The following is a 23,662-nucleotide window of genomic DNA, read 5'->3' as shown; positions in this document are numbered from 1 at the left end:
CGCTGTGATGCCCCGCTACTAAACTTAAAGCCGCGCATAGGCTGCAGCATAAACTCAACAGGTTACGTTTCACATGTGAAATGCACCGCATCTCGACTCGATCCGTTAACTGTGCATGGTGTGGGCGTTTCAATGGTATCAGAGATTCAAAAGGTATGAACAGATAAACACTGTGTAGGCTTCGAAAATTTACTGTATGAATATGTTGTCGAAGTCCCTTTATCGTATTTAGTATTGTTTTTGGTACTGTCTGTCTGAGTGTCCCTCTATATGTTAGTGTCATTCTAAATACAGACAATGCATCGTTGCCATTTATCTTCAGTGCTGTTGTCCTTGTCTATAGATCGGGATGGGTCACAAATCAGAATTGATAACCAATTGTTGTCATAACCCAATGCCAATCTAGCTTCTATGCAGTCTTGCTTTACACGCAGTGAATCATTGCCATTCTTTTGTGGATTGAAAGCTTACATGTCTTACATTGATATCCCGTACTGAAGCCGTCCCTCCCGCACACGGACCTGCATGAGTAGGTGTGTTCGACCGCCGCCCCGGAGTTTCCAGTCACGATAACAGGTTAATTATCCCGCACAAAAATCAATTTTCCGTCGACAGGCTGGCTTGTAGCCGCCCGGACTTGATGCTGCTGCGTTAATACGTTTGCTCTTGCATTGTACGAGGGCGGGCGGTGCTTATTGGCTCGCCATATGCATGTGGCAGGGATCAGACCACACTCGTATGTATGAAGAGATCATCAGCGTAAGTAACTCGAGTACCAGCGTCCCATTCTGCTCCTCATTACCCACGGCCGACATCTGGCATGACGTTCAGACAAGGACTCTGTCAGACTCTGTCGCGCCTCGCCTGATTCTACTGGTGGAGCCCGGTCACGTGTCCAGGCAGGAGGGGCGGCCCGAGAGGTGGAGACCTGACGTGCACGTGAGGACTTCCTTCAGGTCTGTCCTTCAGCTACACAAGGAGTCTCTAACAGACACATGTCCGACTGACGGAAACTGTAGTGGGCGGCGTCAACAGGTATGGCTGACAGTCGGACCGCCTACCGCACACCGCCGGGAAATTAGCACCTGTGTTTATAAAGTGTGAGCGGCTTTACAAACTGCGGGATGCGGGCGCGTTGCTCGCACCTTGGGGACAACGAGCCCGGCCGGTGACGGTTTCCGTACGGCAGGGCTCAGTCACCGGGAGGTCTGCAGCCTCTGTACGGGCGCCATGAACAACACCACCGCCTTCCACCCGCCGCGGCACGCGGTGCCGGGCTGGGCCTTTAACGTGCTCGGCACATATGTTCTCTGTATCGGTGAGTAATTCTTGACATTGTCCATGGCTTTATTGGGCAGCTGTTGCAATCTAGCTGTTACCTAGATCTAGACCAACGGTCTTGTCTTTACGGTTGGTTACTGTGCTGTTGGTTTCCGTTTCAGATTATTCTATTCTACTCTACTCTATTCTATTCTATTCTATTCTATTCTATTCTATTCTATTCTATACTTTCTTCTTCTTACATTGGATTTCATGCATGCTTAGTACACACCTCTCTCTGTTTCTCTTCCTGCAATCATGCCTTTTATGACCAACGTCGAAACAATTTTCTCATTTCGAGCATTTCAGTTGAAAGAAAACACAAATGGAGGCAGATCCTACCTAGTTCATGCACATGTGAGACAGCTTGTGGTGACGTGAATGAGTGTAAGTCATAAAAGGTATTTGTCATCCCAAGCCGACAAGGTCTCTAAACTGGCAGTTTTAATGGACTACTCAGACTTACATGTACGTCTGGTTCAGTGGAAGGCAAATGTTATAGTACTGCTCACTGTTTCCCCGGCCGCCTGTAGACCCTCTGGTCTACCAGTCGTCAGCCTCAGGGTCAGGTCCCTCCATGCTGCACTATTCTATATCAAGTTTTCCACTTCCTCGAAGCCCCTCTGTTCTGTCTGTGTGACCTCTCTGATCTGATGTTCCCACCTCTACAACCTCAAAGTTCTGGGATAAATTGAAAGATAGGTAAATAGACACAGGCGCCTGGCGGTACCGAATGAGAAAACGCAACAGCTCGGTGTATTACGGGATGACGCACTTCAGCGTTAATAACCAAGGCTGTACAATAGACAACACTTTCTTGTGCCTGGTTCGCGTGGCGTTGGCGCTGAAGAAAGATTCCAGATTCCTGTTGCTTATGTTAAGTTATTTTCAGCTTCGGGATTCATCTTGTATTTCATCTGCCTCCGTTCAGCGCTTGATCAAACCGTATTCCAATCCAAGGTTAAAATGTCACGGCGTCTCCACACGTTTATGAAGTTTTCTAATAGTTCAAAGGGAATTGTCGGGGAAGAGACTTAAGTGTATTTTCATGTAAACTGCAAAGGACGTTTCTGATGACGCACATTGCTGGATGCTAAGGACTCTACAACTTGTAGCGCCGTTATCAGGATATATAAAGGGATTCATAACGTCCTATTGGACAACAATAAAGAACATTTTTCCACAACTTCCAGTTCTCAAAAGTCTTAAATCATGGAATATCAAGCGTTGGGCCATTCTAGGCTACAGACGTTTCTGAGTACCAATGCAGTGTTAAGTTAACCTTTGCAATTATCCTTGTATGACCTTGAAAAATTGGGCGGGGGGTGCAACAATGTACCGTTAATGACCGTGCTCGGAAGAGTCTCTCCCATATCAAACGCACATTGTCACCTCGTTGGGTGTCGTGTGTTAGGAAAAGAGGGCGGGCGGGTGAGAACATTTTGGCGACGGGTAGGTATGAAAAGGACAGGTACGAATGGTTTGAACTAAGTGCACCGAAGATTTGTACGTAACAGGCCATGTCTGAGCACGAGTCGTACAAAGTCAAGCTGTCTGGTTACGGACAAGGCCACCGTAGATTCTTGTCGGTGGTTGCTTCAAAATTTGACGACATTAAAATCGTACGACGGCCTACGTCGAATATTACCCCACAGTTAACTAACAACTGGTCCGTCCAGATTAGGGGACAGACAACGCTTTAACACCTGTTCTCAAACAACAGGGGCTTTTGACTCACTTTTTGGACTATCAAAAATTTGTCATCACTTCATTTGCGTATCAATAAATTGTCACAGCAGAAGTCAAAAGTCTCAGAAGAAGAAATAAAAGCTGCCTCGGCTAGTGTCTACCAAACTGCAGTAGCTCGTTCCGTCGGACCCATTTTGTACAACAAACAAAACCTTAACCTCATTTGGCGAGGCCGGTCTTTCAGTCTATGTATTTTCAAAAGTGAAGTCTGGTCCGAAGGATATGATTTTATCACATAGAAGAGAGGGGTAACGACGTGTTATTTCTGCCTTATTTAGCCATGGCGGACCAGCTCAGAGACTTTACACTGTATTTTAGTGCTGCACTGAACCATTTCAACCAACACCTTGACCTTTCCCGAGTAAATACTCAAAATCCTGTTGTGTTATAGGATAACACCTCCATGGGACAGCCGACGTCTCAATTGCGAAGGCTAAGTATAGAAAGTCTTCTCATGCTAACCTTTGGCAGACTTATCTTCCGACTAAGGAATATGACAAATAGAAAAGTTTTCAATGATTTGCCGCAAAAGCTTTGGCAAAGCTGGCCTATTGACAGGCGTGTGCGTGCTGTTGATGAAACTTTTTTTCGTGATCGTTTGTATGGCAGAATCCTTTCATCGGTAGCTGATACAGATGTAAATCAAAGATTGCGAAATGAATTATAAAAAGCAACAAATGCATCCCTATTTGCGTTTAGGAAATGCCAACAGGAAAGTAAGGACCACCCCCCCTAAACAACTTTGAGAGAAAATTTCAACAAAACTATGAAATTTGACAACAGTATGAATTTCTCTACAGTACTTAAGTGAATGCAATAGGATTATATATAGTCCATTTTTCATTTTTTTCCTATACATATAAACTATATTTTATAACAAAAGTTGTGCAAAAGCCACACCTTTCACGGTTCAGTGCTACTTCATGCCTAACACCTGAGTGGCACTTAGACACATCAGCGGCACGCGGTGAGCGCTAACAGCGCCATTACCCCGCCGGAGCTCAGCTGTGTTATTATACCGCTCACCATCCATGTCACTCAGCCCACTACACACTGTCCAACAACTCAGCTCGGCCGTGCGTGCGTGTGTGCGCAGATCAGGCCATCTCACCATCGGCTGCGGCTGCTTTATCAGGTGTAGTTAAATTTCCACCATAGAGCGATTCAACACTTACAGAACAACATAGTATTCACATTAACCCACACATTAAGGAGGAGCAGGATTAACTCAGTCTGTTGTGTTCTTATGATAAGAGACTTTAACTTGATAGAGGCAATGTTACCGGTGGCTCTTCTAAGTAGCATGAAAACTCCTAAACGCGATTCGATCAAGGTAACCTTGTAACGCTTACTGAATTAACAAACATGAACAGTGTATAAAAAAGAAATTAACTCAATCGCTTCTCTAGATTGATGAAGGTGACACAAATCCCGGGAGAAAATGGACTCATTCATAACCGCGTCCCGATTTGACCTGACACACGGGCATGGGACAAATAGATTTATTCCTGTCACAAATATATCACAATAGTTTGATTGTAGACATTTTCTTGTCCTGTTACTATGTTGTACCACATCATAATGCATCTGGGTGGTGCTCGATATATTTTGTATTACCCATGTCTTTACCTGGATGTCATACCTTCTGTTGTACCATTGTACCACAGCGTGCAATGCTATCCAGTACACAGGTAAACCCCGCCTAGCCTGGTATTGTTTTCACAGTAGGCAGCGAAGTACGTTTGGTAAGCAGATAGGAAAGAGAATTCATCCTAATTCAGAGTGGCTGCACAGAGCGCATGGAGAGTGAAACGATGGAACTGGAGAGTACGTTAGATCGACACACCACAGCAGCCTTATGGCTCTATCCACGGTGCTGAACCCATTGCTGTTAATTGGCAGCAAATTGGCAGCCTCTCCCGGATGGTTTGGATGGATTGCTTGTCCAAAATGTTTAGGTGTCTGATGAGGATGGAAACGGAAACGCACATCAATCAACTTTTGACTTGACAATGGCAAATTGTTGTAGCAGCCCAGTTTGCGAGCAAACTTTTGTTTCGCATAACCGGTACAGCACATTTAGGCGTGACACGTCAGGTTTGTAAAGTAAAAAGCACACGCTGCGCAATGCCGGTCTGTACGGGTTGATCCACTCACACGGGATGTATCACTTGAGATAAACCCGTACAAAACAAACGGTATCAGAAATACAATGACCATGGAGGCTAGGGAAAGATAACGCAGCTGACCATGACGATCAAAGAAATAAACAATGGAGCCTAATCCTATATGACATTCAGTAGAATTATGATGCACGTAGGCCTTTATTAATGACTACCTAATCATTTTCTACCAGCACTTCAAAGTTTTGGAGTGTAATAAACTTGGACAGCAGGGCACCCCTGAGGTGGAGCGACGAGGATGTTTGCGACAGTTAAGCGTTATGATTGTAATTCAACATGTCACTTGTTCCCAATTAGCCAGTTCAATGTCATGGAATTAACGAGGGGAAATTGCCAAGGACAAATGTGAATTTACACCACAGCTGTCAGAATGTAGACTGATACCATGTGGACGTCAGGTTGGCGAGATGGCCTTGTGCGTAGAGTTGTTGCCGAAGTTCTTGGTTCAAATCCCTGGCAGGCCTCAGTGATATGTCCTTGGTGAAGGTGTACTATTTCCTCACCCCGCTCAGGTATAAATCAGTAGCTAGTTTAGGCTACGAACGTCCTGTCGGATGGGATGTAAAGCGGGAAGTCCCGTGTTTGGGGAGAGCGACACCTCGATCGTGTTAAAGAATCCATCACACTTATCGAAAAGAGTAGGGGTCCTTCTCGGTGGCTCGAGTCTGTAAGTCTTGTTTCCAGATGGATATCTATGAAAGCTGAGTTACCTCGTGCGTCAATCCTTCCAGAAATCTAGTACCTCTCAATCGATCACAATCTATGTAACCCGTCTAGGCAGTAGTGAATCAAGTAACAACTAACTCAGTAAGACAACATGTCTGATCTTAAACCCAACCAAGCTAGCCGAAAAACCTTATTCATTTTTGAAATGCCTTACCCGGGGCTTCCCCCACTTTTTTTATTTCTCACTCACTCACTCACTCACTCACTCACTCACTCACTCACTCACTCACTCACTCACTCACTCACTCACTCACTCACTCACTCACTCACTCACTCACTCACTCACTCACTCACTCACTCACTCACTCACTCACTCACTCACTCACTCACTCACCACAGCCCCTTAGCTCGTCAGCCGTAGGGCCAGTCTGGCAGTCCACAAAATTCCTCCTTCTCTGGCGATCCAGCTATTTTAGTCCGTTGGGCTGCCGTCTCCCCTGACCACTCTTTATTTAATAGCAGCATATCAATAGTGAAGTTTGAACAAACACTACTCATTAACATTAAAAAAAACTAGTACAATCTGAGTGGTGCACGGCTGTTCTTTGCCTCTGATTGATGCTGACGTTTAGTAACCGGCAAATACGGCCCACACCACCTGGGAATACAGGAATAATTCCTCCTCCCGCCGTGTCATCATTACCGTCGGCCTGAGGGAGGAAGATGAAGTGCGGGCATAACCCCGCTATATTCCAGGTCAGGACCTATCCACCTGCAGGTAACACTCCGCTACTCCAGAAGGAGTGGGCTATTGCTAATCCTCAAGCACAGGTAGTGAAGAATGATGTCTGAGTGCTCCATTTTTCTTATGAGACAGCCGGCCCTGTTATAAGACTGTACGAAAGTCACGGAAATTTCAAGCTCCTCTCTTTTCCTTCTAATATCTGCTTGGACATTAGGGCTAAGTATCCTGATTCATAGCACATTCGTCAGAGGGAGAAGCGCACTACCCGTGCATGTTTGTATTCCTGGCAATCTGAAACAGTTTCGAACCTAACGACAATGAGTTCACAGCAGCAATATGAAAAGCAACGACTGGGGGCGGCGTTTGCTAGTTTTGTCCCAGGAAAGAACCACAACTCACCAAAAAAAAATAACTTTATTGCGCGAAGAACATGATAGCTGTAGCAGGTACGATGTATGATAGCGTGCACACATGTGTTGAAGTTTTGCTAATAAATTCTTATACTAATCTATTCTATAATTAATTAAGTCTAGTCTATTTCAGACATGTAAGAAAAGGTTTGGCCCGACCAATCTTCTATGTTGTGTATGGTCTATTTTCTCTTGACGATGTAAAAACCACAAAAATTTATTTCTAATATACAGAGGTAACGGCATGAGTATCAGTATACAGGCCTTCTAATGTTGGGGCAACTTGAAAAGCCTTCACGGATGCAGGGAATGACGCCACCTGCAGCTTTTTACCCGCGGTTCGGATGTGGTTTGATACATCACCGCTGCTATTACCAGCCAGGTTAGGGGCTAAGGTGCCATTTGTTACAGTTCATCAAAGTCTTCGAAGATCTGCTTTTTTGTACCGCGGGCAATTAATTACCATTTGACCAGACAATTTCTCACCTCGATGCGGCTACAGGATTTGGCGAATTGCTAGTTTCCAGTAATTGACTGTGTTATTATCTGTCACTGGCTGAAATCTTGGCTACATTAATGCTATACCACCGTCAATTTTTCAATCAATTTGCCACATTTCATTTGCAATCCCCCGCACAAAATCTTCTTGAAACGTGCGCCGCATATACTAATGGGTTTCTAAAGATACGTTTCGTCTTACTCACTGCCAAATGAGTCAATTTGTCCCACTTTTCTTCTTCCTGTTCGCAAAGTCTACAGAGTTTTCTTTTGAGCATGGGAGGACATTGGCGGTAGGCAGTGGTGGTTTAGGACAAAACAAAAAGAAAGAAAAAAACAAGAGAGAGAAATTCTTAGAGACAAACAGGTTTTAAGTGTCCTGTTATCGCTTATCACAAAACGCTTTCCCTTCACCTTCAGGATTATGCAATCTCATCGGCAACACGTTCGTGCTGCTGGTGTCGTATTACCGGCGCAAGAAGATCAAGCCTCCCGAGGTCTTCACCATTAACCTGGCGGTCAGTGACCTGATGCTGCTCCTGTGTGCTTACCCGTGGATGGTGGCGTCAAGCTTTAACCACGGCTGGCTGTTCGGGGACGCAGGCTGTATTTCTTACGCATTCTTCAGGTCTGTTTGTTTGAACGTGTAATTAATCAAATTAGCCTGCTGACCGAATGTTTTGTGCTGCACAGAAGGCAGCAATAGTATGACACTAGGACGGCTCATTTGTAAAACTGGCCTCTGCATCCTATCTAAATTTTTTTGCTACCCCCATTACCAGGCAGCCATGTTGATTCAGGCCTCATTGCCAAACATACATGTTGATTCAATCACTTTGTTCTTTCATCGGTAGAACAGGATAGATCAGAGATGGACCACAGCTAAGCTGACACATCAAAAGAGCCCGTTCTTACCAATTTTAATTAGTAAAACCAAAGAGTGGAATATTGTCTGATGAGCTTTGGGCAACATGTGGTCACCAAATCCATTTGCGATTAATGGAAATCTGAGATAGCATCACGAGAAGAGTTGAATGGTAAGATAAACCCATGGATAATCTGTTCCAGACATCAAAGACAAAGTCATAATCATATTTTCTTTCAGTGACATGTCAAGATGACTACAGAGCTGGTACATATTCCAGTGGTTTATTGATTGAAATTCCCCGGTTTATATCATCCACCAAAACGTGTAGAGTTTTGTTGCATGGATGCGGTGTAATTAAGCCGCTTAAAAGCGTATTACCGTAACTTTTCTAAGGAGAAGGCGACAGCCTAAAAAATCACGATGACCATTATTGCTGCGATGTGACTTTACAAGCCATATTCAGTTGTGTGATTTATTGCGTATAATGCAAAATGTATGTGCATGAATGTTAACGTTTGCTTGTAAGTGGTTTTCGGCTATGGATTAAGTAAGACTCCTGTGTTGATGTACTGACAGGTTCATGCTGGGCCTGGTGAACATCGCCAACATCACTGCTCTGGCTTTGGTTCGGTACCTGAAGGTCTGCAGGTCAAAGCAAGGTACGTTTTTATTATCTGTGATGATTCCCATTAAGACACAGACAGGATGACCTTTTAGCCCAAATCCTATCGTTGTTTTAGCATGGAAGTTCATCTGTGTTGGTACAAGTCATTATGCCATAAAGACTAAGCTTTAACCTCCAACACTAACTACCAAATTGCAAAGTATTGGGACGTCCCAATACTTTGCTAGATAGTGTTGGAAGTTAAAGCTTAGTCTTTATTTCCTATTGTTGTTGGCTAATCTTGGCAAAGAGATGTCATCCAAAACCAAGTTAATAAACTTTCCTGTCCTAAAAAAGGGGGTTTAAATATTCGTACTCGCCTGTTATTTAGACACTTCAAATCAATCTTTATTGCGCAACAATTGCAATGGATACAATGTATGGCAAGTGTTTAAATCAAAAGATAACAACAATACTAAAATCTAATACTAGATACCTTATCAAAGTACACGCAGACGTTTGGGTGAATACGTCTTCTTTGGTCACGATAACAATTGGTGAGAAAAGAGACGCGTTCACTTGAATACTGGCACCTCTACCGTTTTTTGACCCCTGAGCGCCCGTTAATATATAATTCTGTAATAGATGGATTGCCATATTAGGCCCCATGAGACTTGGTCGTCAGTCATTAAAAACGTATCAGTAGTTACATGATAGGGGCATTCATCCGCAAGATCAGTTGGTAGGGCTGTGTTCAGTTACGAGATATCCCATCAGCAAAGTAACCTGTGTGCGATTTAGTGCATAATGTACATAATGTGAAAACGAAGTCCAAGAGATACTTTCTCCAACTTAGACCTGCACTTGGAAGATTCTTCACTAAGTCAAGTGTTACGACCTTGACTAAAGCTATTTCACTCACTGAATCAAGTACAGTTGCATGTTTAAGTGACATTCACTTAATGCGCAATCCCTGGTTATCGAAGCTTGCTGCTGACGGGAGATTGGTCGTTAAAGGGCACTCAGAGTCTCGAGTGTGAATCCAGATGTAAGCTTAACCCATAAAAGCACTTCAAACATGAATTTCACAGTGAAGGTCACAGCAGTGATGTGGATAAGCTGCCCGCCGATGTCAGTACGTCGGCTTACACGAGCCTTCTACAGCTACACACATCTACAGGCTACTGGACACAGCCCCTCGCGGGGTATTACGTCCAGCGAGAAGAGGTCCTTGCCCTGGGACGACTAGTGTCGGTGGTGCCTTCAATTGTCTGCAGGCCCCTATTTGCACCCTTTCTAGAGAGCTAGAGAGAGACTTCGTAGTTCGAAATCTGATCAAGATAACCACCCTATGCTCTACATGGTTTTACATTTTATCTCGATTACCGCTATCGGTTAAAGTATAAATGTTTGTATATGTGTATTTGTAAGTCTCCTTCTCAGTACTTTTCCGACATGTTCAGGATCACAGTCTAAGTTATAGGAATGCAACAAAAAGAAATATCAGTCGGCTGGCATGAGCCACACCAGTCGGCCTGCATAGGACGTTAATATGAAACAGAGGCAGCACCAAGATTGAGATTCAACCCAGTATTCATTATTCCATACCTTATCATTATCTAACAGTAGACTAGACGTTTAAACAGCGGGTTCAGATATGCGTGGCTTATACGTGATGAGTTGCTTGATGTGAAATCATCAGCCACCTAAAGTGGGTCTGTCAAGTCGATATATGGTAGGCCGAAGGGCTCATTAATGCAGACATAGCGGCCTAACGGATAAACTCATATCACTCTAGATGACTTTCCCGTCAATTTAGAAGGTCAAACGGTCTGATGACCATTGATTCAGCAATGAAAGTTCGTACTTCTACACAGCACGTCTCCCCTTGAACAGCCTGTTTATTGACTAATGGCTTGGAACTATTGGAACCCGTCAAACACTTGCCCATGGCAAATACTAGTACATCTTAATGTCACCTATTAGGACAAAAGGAGCAGCTCTAGCGATCCGGGCAAGATGGCAGCAGTGCAACCGATAGAAGTCTAAATCTGTAACTCAAAATGTCTACAATTCACTTTCCGCCGAAAATGTGCAAGTAAAAACCTGTTAAGATTAAAACCCAGCCTAAACAATGAAAACACGATAGAAATCTAAATCACCGCCATTTCAGCACCAAGGACAGAGCACGTCAGGAAAGCACATGTGTTTCCGCCTGGCGGCGCACGCCTGTACTCCAGGTGACCCATCTCCTCCAGGCTCCTGACTGACAGGTAGAACTGGGACAACCCGTAATGGGAAGCACAGCTTGCCCCAGCAGGCCCTGACCGTGTTAATCAAACCTAACGGCTGTCTGAAGAATTGACGATCAATAGAAGAAGACAGGTGGCCGCACAGCGCGATACAAGCCTCATCCACCCGGCTTAGCCGTGGAAATAGTCAATACCCGAAATTAATCCCTCTGTTTTTTAAGTGGTGATAAAATTGCTCGTTGGAATCTGCGCTGAATCTCTTGATCTTCATGATGACAAATGGTTAACGCTAGCACCACAAGAAGGAATCCATTGACACTGAAACGTACAAAGAAAACACTATCATGTTGAATTCTGTTTCTTCATTACTTGCGTTATGGCCTACATTGTTGCTTGTGCGGTTGAATAAACATGTTCAACAAGCTATTTGAAATGTCTCCTAAAATCGGTCTTCAAAATAAATGAATAATGTTTCTCCAACGAGGCGAGCAAGGAAGTTTTGTACTTTTCAATCCCGATGCCCTTTTGACAGGTTTACGCGAGGAAGTTGGCGCACAAAATTTAGCCGTGTTAGTTGGAAATCGGACAAAACTGTAGTTATTTTCATAGCCAAAAAACAATCTCAGCAATGAACGTGACCGATGGACGGAGACAAATGTTTCCATGTTTGTCGTTCCAGTGACGGACATGTCGTGGACGTCAGCATGGCTGAGCCTGGCGGGGACCTGGTTGTTCGGAGCCTTCTGGGCGCTGATGCCGGTGTGCGGCTGGAGCCGGTACACCCGGGAACCGTTCGATGTCGCCTGCACGCTGGACTATAAAACCGCGCAGGACAGCCGCGAAGGTAAATAGACACAATCCTTGGTTTTCAGAAGTTTGTTTTCTTTTTTGTAGTTTCCACTGAATCTCTAATTGTTTACATTTCTCATGCTAAAAATAACATCGCCGCACATTTTCTGTGTGACCTCAAAGAGATCACCTGTGATAATAATGGATCACTTGAGCAACCCACGTATGTAAGTGAGATGAGTGGGCCTTGATTTTGTTATTATTCTCAATCCTTTGAAGAGTTTCAGTATTGTAGCATCTTCCATATGATTGCGTGTTACTTCCTGATTCTTTATCCCAACATTTATGTGTTGCTTCCTGACATTTGCGAAAAGCTACAATCTAACATATGATATATCACAAAAACACGTAGGCGGCATCAAAACGCTGACAGGAGCGGCTGACGAACCCTGTAATCTGGTGACTCGAAGTAGGTCAGACCTCGGTAGGATGATCGAGGCTCCCTACGGGGAGGATCAGTGGCTTCCGATGTAGATTGAACTGCTGGGACTGAGTAGAGACCCCGCAGATGATTCCCCCTGATGATAGCTAATGATAAGATAAACGTGTCACTGGGGACCGACAAGCATTAAGTACACCCGGAGTACATCAGGAGGCAGAGATGCCGTGTTGGCGTGAAGGGCGTCTGTAACGAGGCGCACAGCTCGGGGCACGATACGAAATTACGAGTTCGCGAGCAACGCACCAACATTATTTTGAATGTGTTGCACGTCTGGTCATAGACGTCGTTCACACTAAGAAATCTGTATGTACAAAACTTCTTGTCCAATGTCTTTCCTCTGGAACAGTTTCATGATAACACCTGTATCTCAAATCTGGAGCTGCGTTTTGGTTGGTGTGCTCATCATTTTATTTTGTTCACTCAAGAAGTTAACGATGGGTTTACTGCTAGTTTGTGGATAACCTGTTGACTAATATTCCCGACAAGGCGCGGCCTTCATGATGACTCTGTTCGCCTTCTGCTACTTCATCCCTGTCGCCATCATCACCTTCTGCTACATCTGCATCGTCCGCACCGTGCGCTCCTCGCGGCAATCCCTGAACTGCAGCAACTCCAGCACGGACGACAAGCGCGGGGCAGAGAAGAAGTTGACTAAGGTCAGTTTTTATCTTTCAAATCTAGTTTTTATTTTGCAGCCTTTGTTGTTGGCCTGTCAGTTTCTGTCTGGCCGTCTGTCTCTTTATTTTTGTGCGCGTGTGTGCTGCACAATGCAATGTCCCCATACACCCTCTGTGTTATTACCTTCGCCACGAAGCTTAAGGTTATGTATTTCGTAGTGGTTCTATGTGTGTATATGTATGTACATGTATGCATGTGTGTGTGTGTGTGTGTGTGTGTGTGTGTGTGTGTGTGTGTGTGTGTGTGTGTGTGTGTGTGTGTGTGTGTGTGTGTCTCTCTATCTCTCCCTCTCTCTCTGTTCGTGTGTGTGTGTGTGTGTGTGTGTGTGTGTGTGTGTGTGTGTGTGTGTGTGTGTGTGTGTGTGTGTGTGTGTGTGTGTGGTAGCACGATAGTTGACAAAAAGTATGGATAGGTTGTCATACAGTATGCGGTGTAGAATCCTCTTCTTATAATACTAATAACACACTATATGTACTTTCAGGAAGCGATTTTAACCATCGTTAACCAAGTCATTCAGCGTTTCTGATAACATTGCTGTTAATGTGATGTCTGATATTGTCAGCAGTCGTTGTGAACATTATGCATTACGTACGTCCGGGAGGTTTGAAATCTCAGATTTCTTGTTCCTGTCTGTTTCCTTCACAGATCGCGGTGATGGTGGGTGTGGGATTCATCCTGGCCTGGACGCCGTACTCGCTCGTCTCGCTGTACGCCACGTTCGGCGACCTGCCGTCCCTACCGGTCATCCTCAGCATCCTGCCCAGCATGTTCGCCAAGTCCGCCAGCATCTACAACCCCATCATCTACTTCTTCATGAACGACTCCTTCCGTCGGGACGTCACCGCCATGATCAAGTTCAGCATCCCCAAGCCGGGATCGACCACAGGTTCGCAGAGCGCATGGGAGAAGACTCCGACCGGCCGACATCTCACCTCCCCGCAGCGCCTCATGATGTCCGAGATGGGCTCGTCCAAGCGTAGTGATTCGCCAGCCAAGACCACCACCACCGCACTCGTCACCCAGGTGGACGGGCACGAAGCCCCATCTACCTGGGTGTAAGGTCTCTGGCACACCGTGTCTGGCACGCCTACATTGAGGTTTGGGTCCTGTCACACTTTTGTGGCATGCTTGTTGTATGGTCCATTCAGAAACATGTTTTGGAATAACACGGTTTGGAATGAAATACAGGTCCTTACATGTAGCTGGGTGTAGGGACCACATGATGCAAAGATGGTTCATATTGCGACTGCAACGCGTGACCCCGGGTCACCTGCATGGGATCAGTGATGGACCAGAGAAAAGACTAGTACCACAATGGTACCCTGGTTACCTTGGGTAAAGATGGTTGGACTTCGCTAAAAAGCAGTTACTCAAGCAACTAGATATGATTTTGGAAACGGTCAGATGGCAACAACACACAACAGTGTGAATAGCCTGTAACTTAACCCGCTTCCTGCGCTCTAAGTTCGGCCTGCAAACCGCAGGTTGTAAGCTTATAAGTACAACTTGTTGCTTGTGTCTCTCTTCTCCACCCGAGGCATATGTTTGTTAGCTAGTAGCTCTACCTTTAATCCAGTAACAACGTACCTTGTGTACAGCACTAAGATCTAGGCTGAATGAACACGTATTTATTACTCAGGACATTGCCGTTTGATCCACACATACGTTGTGCGATCGTAAACGGGGCATTCTTTGGATCTTGTGTCCTGCAGAATTTATCTGTCTTGTTACAGAACAAGCTGTGGCAGTACCAGTCCTTGTGAGTGGTTTGTTCTTTCACATCCTGCCATAGAGTTGTACGGCATCAAATCGTATGACGTCCTAGGACGAATGTGACCGCGCCATAACCGTTATGTCGGCTCATGGCAGGAACTCCATGGCCAGTTCTGTATTCAACTAGAAATACTCTTATTGTCACTGATATATGGTAATCAAGTAATAAGTACCGAATGTGATTCTATCAAGAAAAATTATGTATATATACGAGTAACACGTTTTGGTGTTTGCCTGTGTGAAAGTTACCACTATTGTTTATGGACTTTCAACGCTTTGACTCCTGTATGTATAAAATATTTAGTTGAAAACGACCTTTAATTTTCCAGCCTGTGGTTGGGAGTTAGTCGTCAGCAATTAAAGATCGTCTGTGGTTGGGAGTTGGTCCGCTAAGTTGCCTACTAGTCCTCAAAAGTCGTCTGCGCCAGCCAACTACGAATTCTAAAAAATCAAAGTCGGAAAAGTCATATTCTGTTTGGATGAGATCAGAAAAGTGACTCGAGCTACAAAGTATGGATTTCAGGCTATTCTACTCACAACCCAGAGCCGACCTTGGTTGGGGAGTGGCCGGGGGAAATGTCGAAGGAAATCGTTTTTGAATGTGTGACGGGGGCTTAGAAACTGCTGTACAGAACAAGGAAAACGTCATAGAAGCACATATGGACAGTATTCAGTTGACCAACGCAAGTGCGTGACCTTGCTTATAATCACTATCATGCAAGATATACGATCAGTATTCAGTAATTTTCTCAGTCTTTCTGAATAGGCAACTGTAAAGGCGATACGAAAAACCTGCCCTTGTATGTGGCAAGAATCTACACAACGTAATGACCACACACGTTTAAAGCTGGAACGTTACATATGTAAGGCCAATAAGAAGTACATTGTATTACAACGTGATGATGACAATCAGTACTAAATGCAGTACATTTTGTGTATGTTGGACGTTCTTGTGGAGACTATAGACACCGTTGTATCTATTGAATCGTAATAATTCATATTTACCTGAGCATGGAGAAGTTCTCCAATGTCGCTATATTGTCTGTAAAGTTGTGAAGATAATATATATAGATGATGGCAAAGAAATGGACGGACAAATACCTGATTTACTTCATTGTTTAACAATCAATCTGGCGTAGAAGCTGATATGTAAGCAATACAACTGCTAAGTACGAATTAATTGCCTTCTTACCTACCAGGCTACCTGGACCTGACGAAACTATGGGCTTGATATATGATAATTACCTGTGAACGATAGAATATGTAAATATTGTAGAGGAAAAGCAGAGGAGGATAAAATACACTTTATTAGCCATTGCCTTCACTACAGCACCGACAAATTATTTGAACTACTCATTAAAATGTCTCCCAGCTTTATACGTCTTTCCAGTCTACAAAAAACTGCCTTTAATTTTCTACTAACACCCCCCAATCCACCTATCTCGTAAAACGTCAGGCATTTCATTCTCCACTGCATACAAAAAGGAAATCAAACCCAGCAGTAACATTAGAAGAAGCGTTAGTCGAGAATTGTCGACTTACTTTAATGTTCATTTTATCGTTTACTGTTATCCAATACATGCTTGCAATTACATTGTAGCCCTCAGGCGTGAATTTGCGACAAAGTTATTAAGACAACAGCGTACATCTTACCACTGTGAAGTTGACTGTTCGTTACCCTTGGAATCAGGAAAGGGAATTTACTGACATGGGCATGCAAGAACTGTAGATAAGTTAACGAAGCTCATATAAACAAGTCAATAAAATAAAAGCACTTTACAGATTACTGTTCAGCAAGTGTTTTATGAAGGTAACGTTATGGATAATTGAATGGATGAGCGAATAAATGGACGTATTATTTCTGTACACATTCGTAGGAACTTTATTTTGATGTGAACTTCAACTATAATGATTAATGTCTAATAATGAGAGGCAAGTATCAAATAATAGTTTCATAACCTAAAAGTAAACCTGTTAACTAATGACCTAAACATACATGTACTAACCCCATGATGCTACATGTACATGTATGCTCAACCCCCAGTGGTCAAATTGATCAGTTAACTGATAACCAACCATAAAATCAAGCTTGTGACAAAAATCAGGACTCACCTACTAACTCACTAATGCACACACTGACTCACTCACTCATCACTCTCACTCACTCACTCTCACTCACTCACTCTCACTCACTCACTCACTCTCACTCACTCACTCACTCACTCACTCACTCACTCACTCACTCACTCTCATTGTCCAACGAAGTCCAGATAAATCTTTCAACTTCTCTTTATTCCTTGTTTTCACAACTTCCTCTGTCATGACAAGATGGTTTACGAGACAATAGAACAACACTGATATGTACTTTACAATTGCAGACAGACAAGGCAGCCAGCAAAAAAGTAAAATTATCCTTCATATTTACATTAGTTCACGTTAGAGCTTGGTACATGGACGATAGAACTGCACAAATGCTAGTCTTTCCCCTTCAATTGCACATATTATCATTGGATGTGTCAGAATTCCTTTTAAAGTGATTTGAGTTCAAATAAAAAGCTGACGACTCCTTTGCAGATAAGCTAAAAGTTTGTACACACATGGTATTATATATAAGTGTACTCTGCTGCCCTCAATGCTGATCTACAGTACAAAATGTGTTAACAACATTACTTATTACAACAAAAGCATTACCAATGATTCCAAATTGCATGTACACCAATTACACTAAAACAGAATCTTCTTCTGGAAAAAAAAAGAAAAATCAACTGTACCAATTAAATAGTTACATCATTAACAAATCATGTAAATTGCACAACTTGAAACATACTACCTATAGGGGGTGATGTGTAAAAATTCCAGTGAATTGGAACAAATCCCCACAATGCACCAATGTATTGTATAGTATCATGATACTCCTGATCCACAAGTCCAGAGTCTAGAGCTTCTTTGTACAACTTAGTCCCACTACACCATTCCATTGCACATGAGATGGTAAGATATGCATAAAACTGGCATCTTGTGACAGTACTGAAATAGTTAACACTGCCTACTTTAAATCAAAAGATATAGAAGAAAATGCTTGAATCTTTATCAAATAACTCTGACAAAACATAAAACTTACTGACAAAAATACATGTAAAGATACCATCAAATAGACACACTTTTCAAACGTTTTTAGTTGTATTTGTTTATAAGGAAATATTTGGAGTACTCAGAAGTAAATATATGTAGAATATTTACTACTTAATCTATGAGGGAACCCTGTGAGAACCCTACTCAACTGTTACAATCTTTCTAATGATTCAGGCTAAAATGAAGTCCTCTCATTCAATAGACCACATCCATAATTCCACCAGTGCTTTTTGTGGGTCATTTTTGGAGATAAAAGTGTTGCTTTAGCAGTAAGCAGTTTGGTGTGGAAACGATGCTAGAACCTCTCACTACCACAAGTTGCAGGTCAAAATCCTACTCCAAATGGGCTCCGAAAACCCACAAACTTTCTCAGCACTCCAAATGCAGAACTGCCCAGTTCTTGTTGACATTTCCACTGGGGACGGAGCATTGTCAGATGTGGTGAAGTCTTATTTTATGATTGAGGGGATCACGTCTGATACATATACAGATGAGGATGGGGGGATACAGGGATGTGGACTCTGAACCAATCCTATTACAGCATTTTAGCCTTCTCCCTGCTGCCTAACCCTGCAAGTAATACAACAGTGGTGCCAGAAGGCTGGCTTAGTAGGGAGAAGGTTAAACTCTGTTGTCAGCTCATCCTTTAGCAAAAAGGAGACTCTGATTGCCAAGGTCAAGGGCAAGAACACCCCAGGCAGCAATCTGCAAGATACATGACTAATATATAATTATATATATATATATACCTACAGAACTCTGATGAGGGGATCATCTAAATTGCACATTTGAGCAGAAAAACCTCTCCATTTTTGTTTTTCTGTAAAAATAGCCTTTAAGCTACACCAGTACACCACGGAGCTAAACGTTTTCCTACTACGGTGACCACCGTCCCGGGTTGCCATGTGTGTACAGGCTGCATAGCTGGCCCCCTAGCGGCTTTCACAACGTCTGCAGGAGGTTGTCCCTGTCTGGAAGGAGGCGCCACTTGAGCGTGCCGTCCGCCCCGCAGGAGAACATGTGATTGGTCGGCCCCAGGTGGAGCTGCGTCACGCCGGCGCCCAGGTTACGGAAGATGGACGTCCGCATGTGCTCGGCGGGGAAGGAGTACAGTAGGTTGTGCACCAGCAGTCCCCACACCTGCAGACGGTAGGAGCAATCTGTCAGTCATTCAATCAACAGACATCAATCAATCATACAAGTACAGCACATTGTGCACCAGCAGTCCCCACAACTGCAATAATCAATTCACTCAATTCATCATTCAATCAATAAGATCACTAAGAAATACAGCCAATTCTACATGTAAAACCTGCAATGTTAATTACATCAATCAATCATTAAAAATAGTACAGCTGGTTGTGCGCTAACAGCCCTCATGCCTGCAATAATCAACAAGATCAATCAATTAGTACAGCAGTTTGCACACCAGCAGCAACCAGACCTGCGACAATCAAAATAAACCATAAGATTCAAGTAAATTGTCAATCAATCAACCTAACATGCAATCAACAGAGTTTTGAATTTACTAGGACAGAGCACTGTGTACTGATTTCTGTTTCAAGCCTAGAGTTTCATTTACTTGCAGTCTTACGTGTAGTTTTCTGCTCACAAAACTTGCTGCTGTTGCAGCACACATTTCTCAGTTCTGCAGACCCATGACGTTCATTACTCTCGCTGTGATACATGACTCAGATTTCCCTACTTTTCATTAGAACAAAGAAAGAGCCTCTTGAGAAGTCTTTAGTTAACGCCTTCAGATAACAATCATAAGTCTTATATATTCTGTGCTTCCCTTTCCTTTGTAAAAAGGATCAAATTGATGATCCTATAGCAACAGAGACAGATGCTTCACAAAAACAGTTAAAGCTATCTGTGACAGACAAAAACAGACAATACACCATAGTTTATTGTTACTGTAGAAAAGAGCCATGAATGTGTATGTCACAACTTCTACAAATCAAAGGCAAAGAAGTCAGCAACTATACATATTAGAGGTTGTAAGGTTTTGAACCACATTGGGAAGAATCCCTACTCTTTTCGACAAGTCTGGTGTGTTTTTTTAATGTGCTTTAGGTGAAGCTATCCTTCAACAGAAGACCTCCATTTGATGTCTTATCTGGGGATGTCTCTAACTGAAGCTACATGTGTAGGTAATCATTTTGAACGGAGTGAAGGGAGGAAATCTGTTTCAAGTGCCTTTCCCAAGGGCACAACCTCGAGGCATGTGAGGGATTTGAGTGTAGAACCTCTCAATTTCAGTTCAAATATCCCACCCATTTGGCCACACAGCACTGTTATCCTGCATTCTGGTCTACAGGTTGACATCTTGAAAAATGATGTCATCTGTAAGAATTATGTCAATCCTTCCACAAATGTGGTAAATCATAATAAACACACCATTGCCTGGCCTACCCCATACATCACACCAACATCACCAAGTCCATCGCTCCTCTGGGACTGAGTTGATCTCCATGCAGTGCAGCAGTGTAGCAGGTGTAACATGAATGATAGGGACAGTGGGGCCATCATAAGGGTAAGTAGGATGATGTGTGCTGGTGGGACATTCTGTCTCTTCTGATTGACCTGAAACCCAGTTGAAGGTTCTGGGTTGAAATCTCTAATGGGCACAGAGCCTTCAGGACAGCTGGGACCTGGTTATTTGTATGCTCCACATAACTGCTAAACCACCTCTGGACGTAACACGCCGGTTTTTATAGCAAGTACAAGCTGTGGTCTGCTCCACTTACACCAGGACGGACCCTTATTCTTTTCAATACTAATAAGAAGAGTGATCTTTGATGTGCTCAAGGTGCTCTCCTCAACCTTAAGTTTACAACCTCAGTCACCTTAGACACCTAAAACTATTCCCCCGAAAAAAGGTACAAAATTTAATGTATATATCGACAAGATGTGTCTCTTTCTGGTGACGTACATGTATGTGACCCTGTTTTGAGCAGACCCATTCTCAGAGTATTTTGGCAGTAGTCTATCCTGAATGGCACTATTCTGTTACTAGCAGGGCCAGCGAGTCAATAAAAACTCACAGCATACAAGAAATATTACCTGAGAAAAAAATGTTGGGTTCACTAACCATTGCTCCTTTACTAAATTTGTATCACTTGAGAAATTACCATAAATGTTATAAATGTAACCTATATATATTTTGGGGTGGTTGGGAACTCTGCTCCATGGTTCAGAGACCTCCATGGCTGTTATTTCCGAACAAACAAGAGCTAGTTATTCTGCCCAATAGACATTCCCCATGTCACCTTTACAGAGAAATTACGATGCAGTCTTCCTCCTGAGAATGGTGACAGATGTGACCAGCCATGTTACTTGTCAATGCACAGCTCCTCTTGTTGCTTCATTTGGACCTATTACTTCCCTCAACAACATCTCTGCCTCTGTTCTCTAACAAGATGAAATATAACAGGTCTCTACATGTGGCCGGCCATATCACTTATCGATAAACAACTCCCATGGCTTCATTTGGACCCTTTAGTTCCCCCACATGTTCTAACAAGATGAAGTATAGCACAGACATGTAGGCTGTAGATTTACTCCTGACAGACCACTAGCTGGACTAACCTTCTCACATCAGTTCAATTCTGCAATCTGTTAGTAATACCCAGTTACAGGAGGTCCCAGGGTAGAAATAATACTTGTCTTACTCAACAGGTTCTGTCGTTCATCTAGTAGTGGCTCCCCAGGCACTTCAACAAACACCCACAAAGTTGGCTAAAACAAAGGAGGTTCAAAATCAAACCTTCTTGCTCAAACAAAGATTAAAGTCAAACTTGAGACAATACAGCTTGATACTTTAAAGTAAACTGGCTTTTTCAATACCCGAGGTTGCATTGTGAAAGCACTATGGATGGCTCTGGTCACAACAGTCTATCTGTCAACAAACATGAAAAACTGACACTCATAGAATTGGAGCCAGAAATTAAAAGTTGTCCACTCCTTCAGCCTGTCATGGAACACATTCTCTGTGAGTGGGTATGAATGTCAACAAACAAGTCTTACATTGTACAATGCAGCTGACCAGGAAGTGCTGAACTGGTTGCAGGGTAACAACAGAATATGATGATGACAGACGTGACTGCACCTTAAGTGAGCAACCCTTGGGGTAATCCACTCATTTTTTCATCATTAAACATTCTGCCAGACAAGGAGGTCAATGATTTAAGCAGTACAGAGTCCATCCCCCTGGTTGGTTAGGTATGCAACCTTTAATCCCCTCAGGTCATGGGGTCAAGATATCAACCTACTCTTCATTATATGTATACATTATATCATCAATAATAAAAGTGGGACATGTTTGAAATTTTCCATTTTTCTTAATACTACTTTCTTAAAGTGCCATACCGGCAGCTCTTTCAAACCATGTTCAAAATGTGATTTTTTTTCATTTTAGGACTACAATTTCCAAATAGTTGTGAAACTTTGAGTGTTTGAATGTAAATAAGCTCTAGATACCAATCTTATGAACTGTGTCAAATCTAGTCCAATCACCTGACCATGATGAGTATCCGTGTACAGGCTACGGCAAACTGTTCTCTTAGTGCAGACTAACTCCCCTGGCAGATCATCTGTCTATTTGGCCAATTTCTACTTTTTCCAGCCGCTTCCCAAAGCCTGGTTGAGGCCAGCCTTCATCCACTTATTTCAAAAATGAACCAAACAAACCAAACGTGACATTTTGAGCACCAAAGCCTGGCGAAAAATGAAAACGGACGGGCGATTTTTAAACCGATGCAGAGGCCAAATTGCAGCTTTGCCAGATGTCAGATGTAAACAGGAAGGAGTGATACAATCTAACTGGGCTTAGTAACTGTGCCTTTGATAAGGTCTGGCCAACTGCTATCAGTGGCTTGGTGAGACATTCTTGTAGTGCTTGGTGGACATCATCCTCTTCTTCATTGTCAAGATTTAACCTCAACCTCAAGGAATGATCCTTGCAACATGTATACAGTAAAATGTATAAGGAAACTTGGACAGCAAATCCTAATATGTACACAGAACTTTTGTTGTAATGTTACATTACAAGTCTGAGATACATGTAAGTCTGACAGAAGAGATGTCAAGAACAACAGGCAACTCCTGTCCTCAGAAACAGGGAAAGACAAACTGCCTCTGCTCATATATATCTACAAATCAATAATTCACACAGCTAAAAGTCTCCCCCTGATGCTGCTGTAATCAACTTTCCAGACAGTTGGCAACCAGGTGGGATAGTGGCTCTTTTCAAATGGCAAAACTGTCTTTCTTGACAGAGGATTCCTAACTGGATCATAAGAAGACTAATCAACTATACAACTTTAAAAAGCGGACTGAGGACAAAGCCTGACACTTTTTCACTGGCAAATTGTGCAAAGCAGCTTCTCTACAGTTCACATAATGATTTTGCAAGTTAGCAATTCAACAGAGTGCTGTTATTTCTTCAATAACAACACTCCTTTGCCATGTATCAGGTTCTGAAAGTTTCCA

At 43.1% G+C, this 23,662-nt stretch overlaps 2 protein-coding genes across 3 annotated transcripts in view; one reads left to right on the top strand and one right to left on the bottom strand.

Moving 5' to 3' along the window:
- The first annotated feature begins 918 nt into the window (after window positions 1-918).
- LOC109469707 (opsin-5-like) lies at window positions 919-15,475 on the top strand. 2 transcript variants are annotated; one of them, XM_019768279.1, is made up of 7 exons: window positions 919-1,318; window positions 7,992-8,199; window positions 9,016-9,098; window positions 11,975-12,139; window positions 12,497-12,553; window positions 13,073-13,242; window positions 13,910-15,475. In XM_019768279.1, exons 1-7 carry the CDS (start codon window positions 1,231-1,233, stop codon window positions 14,321-14,323), a joined length of 1,185 nt encoding a protein of 394 aa, XP_019623838.1. In that variant the 5' UTR covers window positions 919-1,230; the 3' UTR covers window positions 14,324-15,475. The 2 variants fall into 2 exon arrangements, with proteins under 2 accessions (XP_019623838.1, XP_019623839.1); XM_019768280.1 differs by lacking the exon at window positions 12,497-12,553.
- A 1,835-nt stretch (window positions 15,476-17,310) lies between these two features.
- LOC109469616 (dmX-like protein 2) overlaps window positions 17,311-23,662 on the bottom strand; it is a 59,442-nt gene continuing 53,090 nt past the window's right edge. The window contains 1 exon segment of the mRNA XM_019768154.1: window positions 17,311-19,309. Coding sequence (XP_019623713.1) covers window positions 19,112-19,309 — 198 coding nt within the window. The 3' untranslated portion in view covers window positions 17,311-19,111.

The sequence above is a fragment of the Branchiostoma belcheri genome, unplaced genomic scaffold, assembly GCF_001625305.1.
Source record: "Branchiostoma belcheri isolate BF01 breed outbred unplaced genomic scaffold, Haploidv18h27 scaffold21, whole genome shotgun sequence".
Taxonomy (NCBI): Eukaryota; Metazoa; Chordata; class Leptocardii; order Amphioxiformes; family Branchiostomatidae; genus Branchiostoma; species Branchiostoma belcheri.
This window is presented reverse-complemented; position numbering and strand designations above follow the sequence as displayed.